Source organism: Nelumbo lutea, chromosome 7 (assembly GCF_056320005.1).
Source record: "Nelumbo lutea isolate HS-2025 chromosome 7, American lotus-T2T, whole genome shotgun sequence".
NCBI classification, from domain to species: domain Eukaryota; kingdom Viridiplantae; phylum Streptophyta; class Magnoliopsida; order Proteales; family Nelumbonaceae; genus Nelumbo; species Nelumbo lutea.
In genome coordinates, this window is record NC_142690.1 from 49,328,384 (window position 1) to 49,343,654 (window position 15,271).

Here is a 15,271-nt window from a genome sequence, read left to right on the forward strand (position 1 = left end):
TTTATTATAGATAAAACTATTATTTGAGATTACACTATTTATTAACTATTTTAATAAATATTTTTTAGTATTTATTGTATTTTTAATGTTATTTATTGTATTTTCATTTTCAATAATTATGTATTCTATGAATTTTCAATAATTATTGGAGATTAAACTACCATTATTTATTAGAGATTAGACTATAAATTTAGATGAAATTAGGAGTGTTCACGGGTTGGTTCGGTTTGGTTGTATGCTATTTGGCCAAACAAATTAACCTAGTTAGATTGGGAAGTTGGTTATGAAGGGATGAGAGATCCATCATATGGATGGCCGAACCCTGCAGGAAGGTTGGGCAAAATTTCAAAAATTTCTCTCTCTCCCATGTGGGAATCACATTCCTTATTTTAGAAAACTACATTTTCAATGATCAATTTTGAACCCAAACCAGACTAGATCTGAAACCAAAAGGGAGCGGAGGGATATACTTGATACGAAGTAGTAATAACCTCCCATGAATGTATTTACGCCCAAAGGAAAGTCCAAAGATGACTTCCACCGAAGATGATACAATGTAGGATGAAGTAGAATCAGCAGGATGGTTCTTCAGCAAGAACCGAATTCTTCAGCAAGAATCTGATGGAGGGCTAGTGAGCACGACTTCAGATTACCTTTTTTGCCAAAAGGTAATATCAAGAGCCCTTCTTGATTGCTCCCACAAGTGGAGATCGAACTGGTATGACGGCAAGAGCAGATGAGAAGGAGACAGTGCAGTCAAACTGTGTTGTCTCTCTCTAGAATTCAGCAATCAGTCAGATGATTTCTATTGTACACTAAGGGTTTGCGCTCTCCTATTTATAGCCTTAAAGAGAGGTTCTCCTAATCCTATTAGGAGTTTCCTAATCAAAATCTTGTATTTGGATCTGGACTCTCTTTAAAAGATAAGGACAATTCCTTATTTTATTTGTAGATAAAGATCAACCCTCCTAATCTAATTAGGAGTTTCCTTATCCAAAACTTTATTTGGATCTAGACTCTTTGAGTGAATAGGGATAATCCCTTATCTTATCTGTTGATCTAAATCCTAGAACCGCCCTCTTTTAATTAATCTCATTAAGCCAGTTCGAATTGAGATTTAGGCCCCATTAAGTACATCTGCTCACTTAACCTCCTAACTGTTGCCTAGTCGGTTATCCTTGTATGGCATGGGACCCAAACATTGATCTACACATCAGTCACATGGGTTCAGCCCAACCTCTGTTATAAGGCCTGGCCGAATTCACTATAGGAGACAGTGAACCTCTGAGTCCATCACTAAATGTTCCTTGGGTCAAGCCACCTTATAAAAACACAAGGACTGTGGGCAGATGCAAGATTAGCCCATCAAGTATTACCCTCAATGGTCTTACACTTAACCTCTTAGCCCATAATGATCAAACACTTCCGACAAGAGATGACCTCTCCCTCGGCTGCGAGGTACAATGCTGCACTTTCTATTCACATGGATTCAGGGAATTAAAACATTTTGCAAACATTTTGAAACCATAATATATATATATATATATATATATATATATATGTATGTATGTATGTATGTATGTATGTATGTATGTATATTTCTATATAAATATATTTTGCAAAACCAATTTTAACGGTTGAAATCAACTGTCGGCATTTTAGGTTTCCATTAGAGAAAGTGCATCCCTGATCGTTCACTTTGTCCGACAAAGGGGCTGATCCTGTCACTATAATCACCCACTTAGATGAATTTTCGGACTGTCCCAACATACCCAGGTTTTGACCCCCTCTAAGGATCTCACTGATTGAAATATCAAAGACAACCCAATCTGACACCTAGTGTAGTATCATAGTCGAGTATAGGGGTCAGGTGTTACATTCTAGTTTTGCCCATCTATCTCCAAGGTCCAGGGCAATACTAGAATTCTTGTCTGGTTCTGGGTTTCAAGAAAACCCACACTGCATGTACCTCAGGTCTCACCCTGGCAACTGAGACAATGCACCACAACCAACTTGGCAGCACATCAGTGTCAGCCTTGGCAGGACAAATCTTCCCAGATCTATCCAATGGTTGTGAAGATTCTATATTAACACGAGTCTCATATGTGTCCAATTTAAGGGTATTACACAGAAACACACCATAATAACACGAATCAAATATGTACTTTATTCATTTACAATAAATATCATAATGTACATCATTCTGATTGGAGCTAAGGGCATACACTGTCTAACAGGTCACTCAAAACCGACTAACCATTAGCGAAAACCAACCAACTCGGGTTGAATCAGTTTGGGTCGATTTTTGGTTTAGTCAATTGGTTTAAAAGATTTAGACTTAAAAAATCAAATTTAAAAATTAACTTCATGATATAAAATATTTTATACTAAGAAATATTAGAATTTTTCCACTTTCCTGTATTAAAAATATAAAATATCAATATATATTTATGGTTGGGTCATTTTATTTTGGTCGATTTACAAATGGCCAAAGCGAAACTGATCCAACCTGTCAGGTTGGGAAATTGTTGAACCAAAGGCAACTGAAAATACTAGAAAACCGATCAACTTGGGTCTAGTTGGTCAGGTTAGTCGGTTTCATAAGTTTAACGAACAACCTTAGCTTAAATAAATTATTGTTATTTTTTATTATAAAATAATTATTAAAAGTAGTATGGTATCAGAAGAGTTTTGACCAATCAAAATTCATCCATGAATTTTGATAAATAACACCTAATTGGCTACCACATTTATTATACCAAGTGATTGTTCAAAAAATTTTCAGATATCGTATCTTTCCCATATTATAATCGAACCCAAAATATAAATAATTATAATTATTTAAAAAGTTAAAAATATAAAACAATTGTATACTCCTATGTGTTTCTATTGTTTAGCTTTTGCTGAACAAATCGGGTCCCCACTAGTATATATACTAAAACGCAACAGTCTATAAATTTTTTTTTTTATTCTATTTCATTTTTTAAACAACCAATGAGATGCTCTCCTTCCCCATAAAAAATACCTAAAATCTTTTTCTCTCTCTCTCCCACACATCCCCTATAACCTAAATAATATCCTTTCCTAAAATTTCTCATAAACTACCTCCCCCACTATTCCCCATTTTCTCCTAAATTATTTCTAATTCCTATTTATATCCTGAATTATCTCTAATTCCTATTTATCTCATAAGTTATCTCTAATTTAGTAGAGAGTTTCTCTCCTAAATTATCTCTTATTCCTACTTATCCCCTCCCCCCACTTTTACAAAATTAATAATGCAATTACGTAATATTAGTATAAATTATAATTTTATAGATTACTAAATTCAATAAATAATTAATATTTTAAAATTTAAGTAATGATACTATTTAAATAACTAATTTCACTTATATAAATTAATAATTCTAGAAAATAACTTTCAAAAAATTAATATTTATTAATAATAATTTTAAAATCTTAATCTGTATTTAATATATATTTATATATACTAAAATTAATATTTATTATAGTTTCAGTAATTACTTATTATTTTTTGTGATAAATATATTTTCAATAATTATGTATAAATCCATTTTTGTCTTCTTATTCAATAGAAAATTTTCAATAATTATTGGAGATTAAATTATTGTTATTTAACTTTTTAAACTTAATTTATTGTATGTTTGTTATAATCTATTGATTAATATTTATTAGATATTAAATTCTTATTTGAGACTATACTATCTATTGACTAACTTAATATATGTTTAAGTATTTATTGTATTTTTTGTATTTTCAGTAATTTTGTATTTTCACTATAAATTTTCAATATTTACTGGAGACTAAATTATTGTTATTTGCTAGAGATTAGACTATTAATTTAACTGAAATTAGGAGGGTTCATGGATCAGATTAGTTCGGTTGTAGGCATTTTGGCTAACCAAATTGACATGGTCGGATTAGGGAGTTGCTCACCCGAAACCGACTAACCATTAGTGAAAACCGGCCAACTCATGTTCTATTGGTTTGGGTCGATTTTCAGTTTGGTCAATTGATTCAAAGGATTTAAACTTAAAAAATTAAAAATTAAATTTATGTAAAATATTTTATAATAAGAAATATAAAAATTTTTCTATTTTCACGTATTAACAAATATATATATATATATATATATATATATATATATATATTTCATCATTGGTCTGTCTGCATTTCATTGAGAGTCACAAGGGAGTTTGGCCATGTTCTCCTAATCCTATACTAGCTAGTGAGAAGAAGATCCACTAATGGCCGATATTATGCTAATTCATTGGGTTGTGATTTGGCTTTTAGTAGGACCGGCAATACCACAAATACATAATATGAGAAGAACTTTGGTAAATCAAAACCTTCATGAATTTTGATGTGAGATCGGATTAGTACTCACAAGACCGTGCTTGGACCGTCCTTATAGTCACTTGTAACCGTGTTAGTATGTTTTATTTATAGGAAGATAATTTCAATATCTCCGTATTTGTATGTCTTTTTTATTTTATAGGGAGATATTCCCAATACACAACTGCTAGTGGCTGGAAGGATGGTGTGACGGTCATATGAAGATCGAATCCAAGTTCTTTTGATGCATACCAACTTAACTGAGTTGGCATTAAATCATTGGGCAAGTGAGGATCCTCTCTGTAGAGGATTTGGAGCTGATTTGCTTTTACAAAAGTTACAGGCGACTAGAAAATGCTGCAACCAGACATGGTTGCATGCTTTTGTACTGTAAAACTTCCAAAGTTGTATTTATAGAAAGAGCTGTGGTTACTAAAAGAAGTTTAGAACTTTGCAGCCTAATGGTGGATGTTGTATGGAATTGATGCCCCCATCTTCGTACAAAAGGTTGCAGTGGAAGCGTAGAATCTTCTTTAGGTTACAGTGCAAACACCTTTAATATAATTCAATCAAAAGAACAGTGCGACGAGATATAGGGTTTAATCAAAAAGCCAAAGGTTGTGACAGGCCAATCTTTTATTTAGGATGATCTTCCAACAGCCCAAATGCCTAAAAACACATTAATGAGTTTTTGGGGTTGTGTTTTTAAAGATCTAGGCTGATTGATAAATATTCTAGGCACTTGAAGATCTTCTACCAAACTGTTAAATGAAAGATTTTAGGCACTCAAAGACAGAAAGCTTCAAAAGAAACTTTCACATTTTTGACCATTTCAAGCTTCTATAAACTTATTAGGGCATAAGTCTTTCCAGCTTTCTTCATTACCAAATGGAGAAAGGCCTAACTTTGGCCTCCCAAACGTCGAAAAACCCAAAAGATTACAGTAAATGATTTCCCAAACACCCCCTTAGTAGATATATTATACGAAAAGAAAAATGAGGAAGACCCATGATAGTTAGGTTCCATGGCTATCCAGACCCAAGTAGAGGGAATACCAAAAGCAGCTAGCGGTGTCACTCAGAGGGTAGTCCAGAACCAGACCCAACCCAATAAGCTAATTCGCAGAACCAGTTCTCAACAAAGTGTAATCAGGATTTCTATGTCTGACCCGGTCGATTATGATTTGCAGATATACTTTTAACTTCAAATTTGACGATAAAACCTACTTATTTATTAGATAAATGCATTTAGACACAATATAATATAATAATAGGAATATATATTTTATGGAGAAATAAAAAATTTGGTATTAAACTAGAAGTATCTTTGTAATATCCTAATATACACACGATTATGCATACAATTATATATTTATAGTCAGCCCGGGTCTTAATTGGTTTGGAACAATCAAAACCAATCCTGATCCAATTATAATTGGGACACACAAGGCACCTCTGGTAGCAGCTCAATATATATGAGCCACTCTAGCTCAAAAACAAATCACATTTTCTAGATATTGTACTGAAATAAAAAATAAAACCTTTAGGCTTAGTTTGGAAAGAGTATAAATGCAAATATATAGAGTGCAAAACCTTATATTTTGTATTATTTTATATGTATTTGCACTCTATATTTGTAGTCCTTCCAAATTGAGCTTTAATGTTCAGCACTATATATATATTTACATTTGTACTCCTTTCAAACTAAGCCTAAAGGATTGACACAGCCTTGATTTTTGGTTTAAACCTTACGCTACTGCAAAAGTGATCTCAGCTCGAGCTCGAATATAAAATTACTAATTAAGAGTTTAATGAAGATAAATATATACAAGGCCGCCCTAAACCCATTTGAAAGAGAATAAGATTTTGATCACATCACTATGAACAATGGAATCAAACATCTATGTTATGCAAGGTTCAAAGTATTGATACATATCACAGAGTATATATATATTGATTTTCAGGGTCTCACTTTACCCTAAATACAATGATTTAGGTGATTTCAAATTAGTGATGTGATGTATCCCCCGACAGAATACCGTACAAATTATATATCAAAAAATTGTAAACTCTTGATATGCAATTTTTACAAGAATGTCAATACTCTATAATTCTATTAAAGAATTATTGTAACAAGGTTGTATGATGTGTATCATTGAAGTTGTGAGATTAGAGTAATTTATGAGATTACTTTTATCTACGACGAATATAGCTTTTTGTAATTATATTGATTCGATTCAATTGAATGAGAGACTGAGAGCATTCATGTAGTTTCTGATCGGACTTGATAGGTTGGTATCTAAGGGTCAATCGGACCTAACCAGCCACTGCATTCTTCTCTCCTACAAGAATGTCCAAGATATATACAGTGTGATCTCTATTGGAATTTTAAGTGTAAGTGCTGCATATGCTTCCTTAGTTGTTCATTGCCCTACGTCTCGTATCACCTTCCATTTTACTTCCGAAAAGACTACTACTTAGTGCTTTCCAAGAATGGGCCCCACACAAAAATAGCCTGGAAGCTTCGTTTGGTAGAGGTAAAACAATCCATACCCCAGAGGATGGTTTTCAAAACAGTTGGACGGTTGGACCAGAAAAATCGGGAATCGGTCAGGTGATCGGTTCTGTTTTTCTCCAAAACCAAATTTTTCCAAAAAAATCATTGATTTGGTCAGAAAACCGTTGACCCAGGCAGTTGAACTGTTTGAACCATTCAACAATTTTGACCGTTTTTTATTTTTATATATTTTATTGTCAGAATGGGCTGACTGTTGATCCAGGAACCGGACACCTGACCGGTTAGGTCTCCGGGTCTGTTTTAAAAACCTTGCTCCAGAGTGCCTCAAACCAGTGTTCCCATCAGTCATTTGAAGGGCTGTTCCATTGGTCTCTTCCAATAGCTTATCTGTCCTTGAATTTGGCATCAACTCATGGTCATGATTCATCTCACCAGTATGGTGGAATTAAGATTTCTAGGGGGTGGACTAAACAGTAAAAACCCCATACAATTTTTTTTTTTTTGGCAAATATATACAAGTTTATTATAGCTCATTAAAAATCATTGCTTTGACAGCCCTAACTTTTAAGGCTGCTTTTTTACTGATTAGGGTTCATGCTTTTAACCCTAGAGGTCTGGCTTCCTGACCAAAAGGTTCCATTCGTCTAGAAGCGGAGGCCTCTTTTCTTGGCCCATTGAAGCTTCCCACTTGACCAATACTAGTGGTCCTGCATCTCCTTGGGGTTTCTATCAAGGTTTAAAGTATCAATACACCCCCAATGAGCCTTTTTTAGGCTTTTTAAATAGGTCAGACGATCTATCCCTTGAAATGGATCAAAAGGCCTATATTTCCTGTTTCAAATCCCTACCAATATGATACGATACGCTTGATATGAGGAGACGTATCATAATGAAATTTTGAACCTTGGTTTTTATTATACACTATGGTCGAACAAACCCTTCCAACAAGCCTCTCATAAGACACTACAGCCACATTTATCTTTTGCCTATTGCATCTTATCATTGCTTATGGTTCTTGATTCTCTAAATTGAATATCATTAAATTTCAATGTTGGGATAGCATCGGGTAAGTTATAAACTACCCTCAATAATAGGGGTTGTGCCATTTCTGGGGAAGAAGACCTAATTTAAGATTTGCTCTTATGCCTAGAAAATTTGGGTGACTATTGGATCAAATTTGGAGGGCCCTAATATAAGATTTTCTTTTATGGAAATTAAGTTAACCTCAATAGGGAGTGGACACCCTTAAAAGTAATTCATGGAAGCCTATTCGTTGGTTCTTCCCTCATGAGGGATTCATCAAAAACAATTTTCATGTTTCTCCTAATAGTGATCGTATTTACTCTATTGGATGCATTGCAAGAGATCATTTTGGGAGGGTTTTAGAGATCTCCTAATATATATACTCATAAATATAAATATATATAATACATATATCTGTTATTTATTTATTAATATATTTTTATATTATACTTTTATAAATTTATTATATGATTTATAAAATATATATATATATATGATGAAAATAATTAAAAAATACTTGTATTTTTTATTTTTACCTTATTTAAATTAATATATTTTATCTTTATTTTAATAATTTATCAATTTTTAAAGAAAATAAATCAAACCAGGTCTTTGATCGAATCAAATCCGACACAAACAGTATCGGATCAGATTCGTACGTTTGCATCCCCCTACTTCCAAACTGAGCCTTATGAGCAAACCCAAGAAAGCCGTTTCGAACTCGTGGCCTGGTAGGTAAATGATTAGCATAACATGTATGAGATGCATCGTATCAATTTCTGTATACGATTATGAGCTCTACGAACATGGGAGAAGTTGCAATTCTGGTTTGCCATTTGGCAGTTTCATCTTTAATATAGATGCAAGTATTTGATTAGAAGAATTTACATTGTATTGGGCCAAGGCTCTCGGGCTGGGTTCATTCAAATTTTAACAAATGCTCAACTTGTGTCTATCCTAATTACAGCCCACAGTTCTAATTAATCATGAACAGAAGAGAGAGATAGAGATGTTGGGAATCAGATGGATTGAGTTGGTCTGTGACCCACTGATCTAGGCGGTCAAACCATCAATTCGGATAATGGTTTTTGGTCTTTTTTATTTTAATTATCTTTTAATTTTTTATCTTTTAAATCAGAATGGGCTATCCATTTGAATTGAACTGTCAGACCGTTTGACTTAGGAATTGATCACCAAAACGGTTTTGTATCTGATGCGTATTTGCTACACTAGCAAGTGTACTAGCCGATCAATTAATAAAGTGATGAATAGAGTATCATTTCTACGAGGACTTATACAGCAACTACTAGTATTACATCTGCCATCTATTATCTGATAAACCGAATTGTTAACCTAAACAAAAATTGAATTCCTAACTAGCAACTATCTCTATGAATTCAGATCAAACACCTTTCAATCATTCAAGAAGACAAACTGAATGTGAGCAATACAGAATTGGTTTAGCAATCAATTCCCAAGATCATTCGAATGGATTGGGATTCAGCCTTAGTTTGGTGAAACCATAATGACATGAACAACCTCTCTCAAGTGCATGTTCATTCTATCCATGAGTGATGATTCTTATATCTTTATCAAGAATCTAATCCTCATGCATGCATTAAGCTTAAGAATTCGTAGGGCATCATTTCAGATTTGAATGATCACCAACTGAATTATATAAGTTATCTCTAATCTTGTATTCAATTCGATTCTTAATTAGCATATTTGAATATCTAAACTCTTTGTCAAGCAATCTAGACATTCCAAGAATTAAGAACAGTTCGGCCAAAATGATATCAAATTGTCTAAATTCTTCATCAAGCAATTCGGACAGTCCAGCATTCAAGATTAATTTGGCTAAGCTATTCTAACATTCAAACCCTAATGAAGAAACATCAAAGATGAATCCAAACAATCGAATAACCCTAGAGAACTAATTAAAAATCTGAAATCTCATGAAACATGATTCGATTACAGCAAGAAAGAGGAATTAATGGAGAAAATAGCATAAAACACCTAGTTGAGTTCGGTTAACACTTGCGTAGAATCAAAGAAGAAGACAACCTAGATTAATCTTTAATCTCCTTGAAAGTCTTCTTCTCCAATTTTGACTTCAGCCTCTTCTCTTCTCTTGAATCTTCTTAAATCATCTCCTCTCTTCTCTCTTGCGCGCCTCTCTTCTCAAATCTCCCAAAAAGAATTTGAACCCCTCTTCCCTCTTTCTCTTCTCCTTTTATAGTTTTCTCTTCAGCCCCTCTCTCTCTTCTAGAAAGTTTGTCGCCTTTAGGAGCTCCTTGGGCTGCACTTTGGGCTGCATTTGGGCCTCCTCCTTGCTGGGCTGAATGGTCTCCCTTGGAGAGCTTCGGCTGTTCTCTCTCTTTGGATTCCCCCATAGAGTGTTGCATGGGCTTCATGGAACGAATTGCCCTCCTTAGGCTTTTCGGCTGGGCCTTTCTTCTAGCTGGGCTAAATTGCTTCCACTTTAGCCCCTTTCTCTTGATTCTATGCTCTCTTTCCCCTAAACTGGTCTACCTTCTTATTTCCTAAAATTAAACTAAATTGGAGTAAGAAATTATGCAAATCAGCATCAAAATCATGCATAAAACATCAAAAATTATGTGAAGCTTGCACACACATCAAACACCCCCACACTTAAGCTTTTCCTTGTCCTCAAGCAAAGACATCACCCATAAACTGATTAGCCCCCAGATTATTACCATCTACTGGATGAATTTTAGGATGAGAATGCATTAAGTGGTCAGGAAACCTACATAAGTATTCTAATTTATCCCCATGATTAGCCATTCTTACCACATACATAAGAGCAAAGGAAGGGGAGAATATGAGATTTTTCATGCTCCAACCTTCACTTCCATTCAATATGTATAGCAGCTCCTTGACCGCCAATATTAACCATTACTTTGAGCTTGGTCTCAAATCTGTTAACGCACCTAATTGAGTGTTCAACTAACTTTTGTCCCTTTGAACCTCAGCTGTCACCGAATTCTTTTCTTTCCCTTTTTTTTTTTTTGGTGTGAGAAAATTTTATGCTCCACCTCACACAAGGAATTTTTTCTTTCTTCTTTTTCTTTTCTTTTCTTTTTTTCTTTTTGGTGTGAGTGCATTTTATGCTCCATCTCACACTGGTCACAAGCAAGAGGCAGATAACAATACTCATATTTCAAATTGCTAGTTTTACTATTCAACTCAGAATAGTGGAGTTGGGACTAAACTCATATCATGAACTGCTAGTTTTACTATTCAGTTCATGACAACGGAGTCATTTGGACTTTGTCCCTTTTCTTTTCTTCTCTTTTTCTTTTTTTTCAATTGTTGAACCTCATGCATTAACAGTTCAGATGTGAACATAGCTCGAATGATCATTAATAATTCAATCAAGTGCATTCTACACATGAAGAAAGTTAGGGCTGGTCATGATGAAAGTCCTATTCGGCTCTCTTAACCTCATGCAATGTGATAAAATTGGATCACTCACAAGAATAAAGTCTCACACTTACAAAGATTTCCCTTAAGTCAGTGTATTCCCTCTTGGAGTTTACCTTATGAATAGAAATAATCTTGAGGGGATTTCAGTTTATTCGGCCTATCAATGCTTGTATGTGCTGGGGTAATTGAGGTGCATAGCTACATCCTAACTCCCCCACACTTAAGATGAACATTGCCCTCAATGTTCCTAGTGTTAGAGAGTGAAGATGAATCCAGCAATGAGGGCAGTGGGACTTCAAGCAATAAAAAGGGGTTTAGAAAACTTCCCTGAGGAGCATGCTGAATTCTGAGTTGGCTCTTCCATTTGGCCCTTCTAGCTGTTGAGAATCAAAAGAAACTAGGAGGAGAAAATGATACACTAGGTGTAATCAGAAATCTATGAAATTCGAATCCTAGAAAAGAAAAACTCAAATGATATGGAAAAAGGAAAAACAGAAAAACAAATAAAAATTAAAAACTACTTATCAGCATTGGGTTGCCTCCCAATAAGCGCTTGTTTTCTGTTTGAAGCTCGACATTCCAGTGGGATCAATGAACGTCTAGGTACACCATTTGTAAGGTAGGCAATGCTCCATCCACTATATATGGCTTGAGGTGCTAACCGTTGACCTGAAAACATCCATCAACCGCATAATCAATGACATCTATCATACAACATGAGTCATCATTAGAAGATGCATGTTTCCTAGCATCTGACATTTTAAGAGTTACTTCCTTATCTTGAATCCTAAGGCTGAGTTGTCCTCTTTGGACATCAACCGTGGCATTTCCTGTAGCTAGGAAGAGTCGCCCTAGGATAAGTGGGACGTCAACGTCCCCTTCCATGTCTAACACTATGAAGTCCACAGGAAAAATGAATTTATCAACTTTAACAAGTACATCTTCTATGATTCCCCTAGGATGCTTGATGGACCTTTCAGCTAACTGCAATGCAACTCTAGTGGGTTGGGGTTCACCCAACCCCAATTTCTTAAAAAACCAAATATGGCATCAAGTTTATACTAGCTCCTAAATCACACAATGCCTTATCAATTTTCAAACTGCCTATAGTCAAGGGGTAGTGAAACTCCTTGGATCTTTCAGTTTCTGGGGCTGCTTGTTAAGGAGGATTGCTGAGCATTCTTCATTGAGTGCAATAGTAGCGACATCTCCCAATTTCCTTTTATTTGCCAATATCTCTTTCAAGAATTTTGCATAGTGTGGCATCTGGGCTAAAGCATCAATAAAAGGGATGTTAATATGTAAACTCTTAAACACTTCAAGAAGCTTACGAAATTTCCTTTCCAATTTGTGTTGCTTCAGCCTATTCGGAAATGGTACTTGCGGCTGTGGGTTTCTCTCCTTCTTTGGTTCAGATTGCTCTTCCTCTTTCTTTTCGGTTTCAAGGGTTGCATCTACCTTGTTTTCAGCCCTTGCTTTCTTCTCCACTTCAAGCAGCTCCTTACCACTTCTCAAAGTGATAGCCTGCACTTGCTCCCTCAGGTTCACTTCAGTATTGCTGGGTAGAGTGCCCAGTACTCTTGCTGAAATCATTTGTGCCAACTGCCCGACTTGATTCTCCAAGTTCTTTATTGATGCTTCTTGGTTCTGAAATCTTGTTTCAGCACTAGCTATAAACTTGGTTATCATCTCCTCTAGGTTAGATTTCTTCTCCGGCTGATTAAAGTTTTGGGGGGAAGGCTTTGGCATATTCTGATTTGGCCATGACTGATTCGGGTGGCCCCTCCATCCGGGGTTAAAGGCACGAGGGTACTGATTTCCTTGCTGCTTTGGAAAGTTGCCAACAAAGTCTACTTGCTCGGGGGACTGCATAAATTGATTGCCAACTTGACATTCAGTGCTGATATGACCTCCCCCACACCAATCACAAGTCACGGACTAGACATGCATGGCTGCCATCTGCATCTCATCTATCTTTTTGCTGAATGCACCTATTTGCGTAGATATAACTGTATAGGTGTCTACATTGTGAAGACCTTGCTGCCGCCTAACTTGTGCTCTCTCGGAGTGCCATTGATAATTGTTTGTAGCGATCTCCTCTATGAGTGCATGGGCAACTTTAGGGATTTTGTTGTTAATGGAACCCCTGGCTGCCGCATCCATAATTGTCTTGTTGGCTTTAGTCAGCCCATTATAGAAGGTTTGCACTTGTAGCTATATGGGAAGTCCATGATGAGGAACTTTCCTTAACAGCTCCTTGTACCTTTCCCATGAGTCATACAATGATTCTCCATCTTGCTGAAAGAAAGTGGTGATGTCATTCCTCATCTTTGCTGTTTTGGATGGAGGAAAATATTTGGAGAGGAATCGGCTAGGCATTTCATCCCATGTTGCTATAGATCCAGTCGGCAAAGAATCCAGCCAAGTCTTGGCTTTGTCTTTCAATGAAAATGGTAACAACCTGAGCCTAACAACATCATCAATCACCCCATTGTGCTTGAAAGTATCACTAATTTCCAAGAAGTTGGCTATGTGAGTGTTCAAGTCTTCATGAGCCATGCCACAAAACTGAACCGTGTTTTGTATCATCTAAATTATGGATGGTTTTGTCTCAAAATTATTAGCAGCTATGGTTGGTCTCACAATGCTTGAAGCAGCCCCAGTAAGGGTTGGTTTGGCATAGTCCATCATAGTTCTTGGTTCGGCCATCTCTTCAAGTTCAGCTCTCACTTGCCTAGAAGCTCGAATGCGGTTGCGAAGGGTTCTTTCAATCTTGGGATCGTAGGTGATGCCCTCCAGTCACTTCTATGTGTCATAAACTATACAAGTCAAAGTCATAAAGAGGCTAATGTACACCAATCAAAAAGATAATCTATTAAACAAGAAAACTACACATACCGAAACAAGAACAACAACCAAAGACAAAGGCAATTAGCACTAAGAAAGAAAATTACTTGTATCAGAAATGAAGGCTAATGTACACATATCTGAACCATAATATACAAAAGTAACAATCAGATTAACAGTGGCTAGTGGTTCCTAATATTATTGTACTAAGTCCCCAGCAACGGCGCCAAAAACTTGATGCGTATTTTCTACACTAGCAAGTGCACTAGCCGATCAAGTAATAAAGTGATGGATAAAGTATTGTTCCCACGAGGACTTATACAACAACTACTAGTATTACATCCACCATCTATTATCTGATAAACCAAATTGTTAACCTAAAAAAAAACTGAATTCCTAACTAGCAACCATCTCTATGAATTTGGATCAAACACCTTTCAGGCATTCAAGAAGACAAACTGAATGTGAGCAAAACAGAATTGGTTCAGCAATCAATTATCAAGACCATTCGATTGGATTGGGATTCAGCCTTGGTTTGGTGAAACCCTAATGACATGAACAACCTCTCTCGAGTGCATGCTCATTCTATCCATGAATAGTGATTCTTATATCCTTATTAAGAATCTAATCCTCATGCATGCATTAAGCTCAAGAATTCGAAGGGCATCATTTCAAATTTGAATGATCACCAACCGAATTATACAAGTTATCTCTAATCTTGTATTCAATTCGGTTCTTGATTAGCAGATCTAAATATCTAAACTCTTTCTCAAGCAATCTAGACATTCCAAGAATTAAGAATAGTTCGGCCAAAATGATATCCGATTGTCTAAATTCTTTATCAAGCAATTTGGAAAGTCTAACATTCAAGATTAATTCGACTAAGCTATTCTAACATTTAAACCCTAATCAAGAAACATCAAAGATGAATCCAAAGAATCGAATAACCCTAGAGAACTAATTACAGATCTGAAATCTCATGAAACATGATTTGATTATAGCAAGAAAGAGGAATTAATGGAGAAAATAGCATAAAACCTTAGCTAAGTTCGGTTGCCACTTGTGCAGAATCAAAGAAGAC

General features: G+C 35.4%; 1 protein-coding gene and 1 non-coding gene across 2 annotated transcripts; one reads left to right on the forward strand and one right to left on the reverse strand.

Annotated features, from left to right (window-relative positions):
• Positions 1-12,453: 12,453 nt before the first annotated feature.
• On the reverse strand, positions 12,454-13,902 carry LOC148846316 (uncharacterized). The gene is made up of 2 exons (XM_088955960.1): positions 13,585-13,902; positions 12,454-13,209 (listed from the first exon to the last, which is right to left on the reverse strand). Exons 1-2 carry the CDS (start codon positions 13,900-13,902, stop codon positions 12,454-12,456), a joined length of 1,074 nt encoding a protein of 357 aa, XP_088812086.1.
• On the forward strand, positions 13,568-13,674 carry LOC148846317 (small nucleolar RNA R71). The gene has a single exon (XR_016102657.1). It is a non-coding gene; the product is annotated as a small nucleolar RNA R71 (small nucleolar RNA).
• Positions 13,903-15,271: the final 1,369 nt, after the last annotated feature.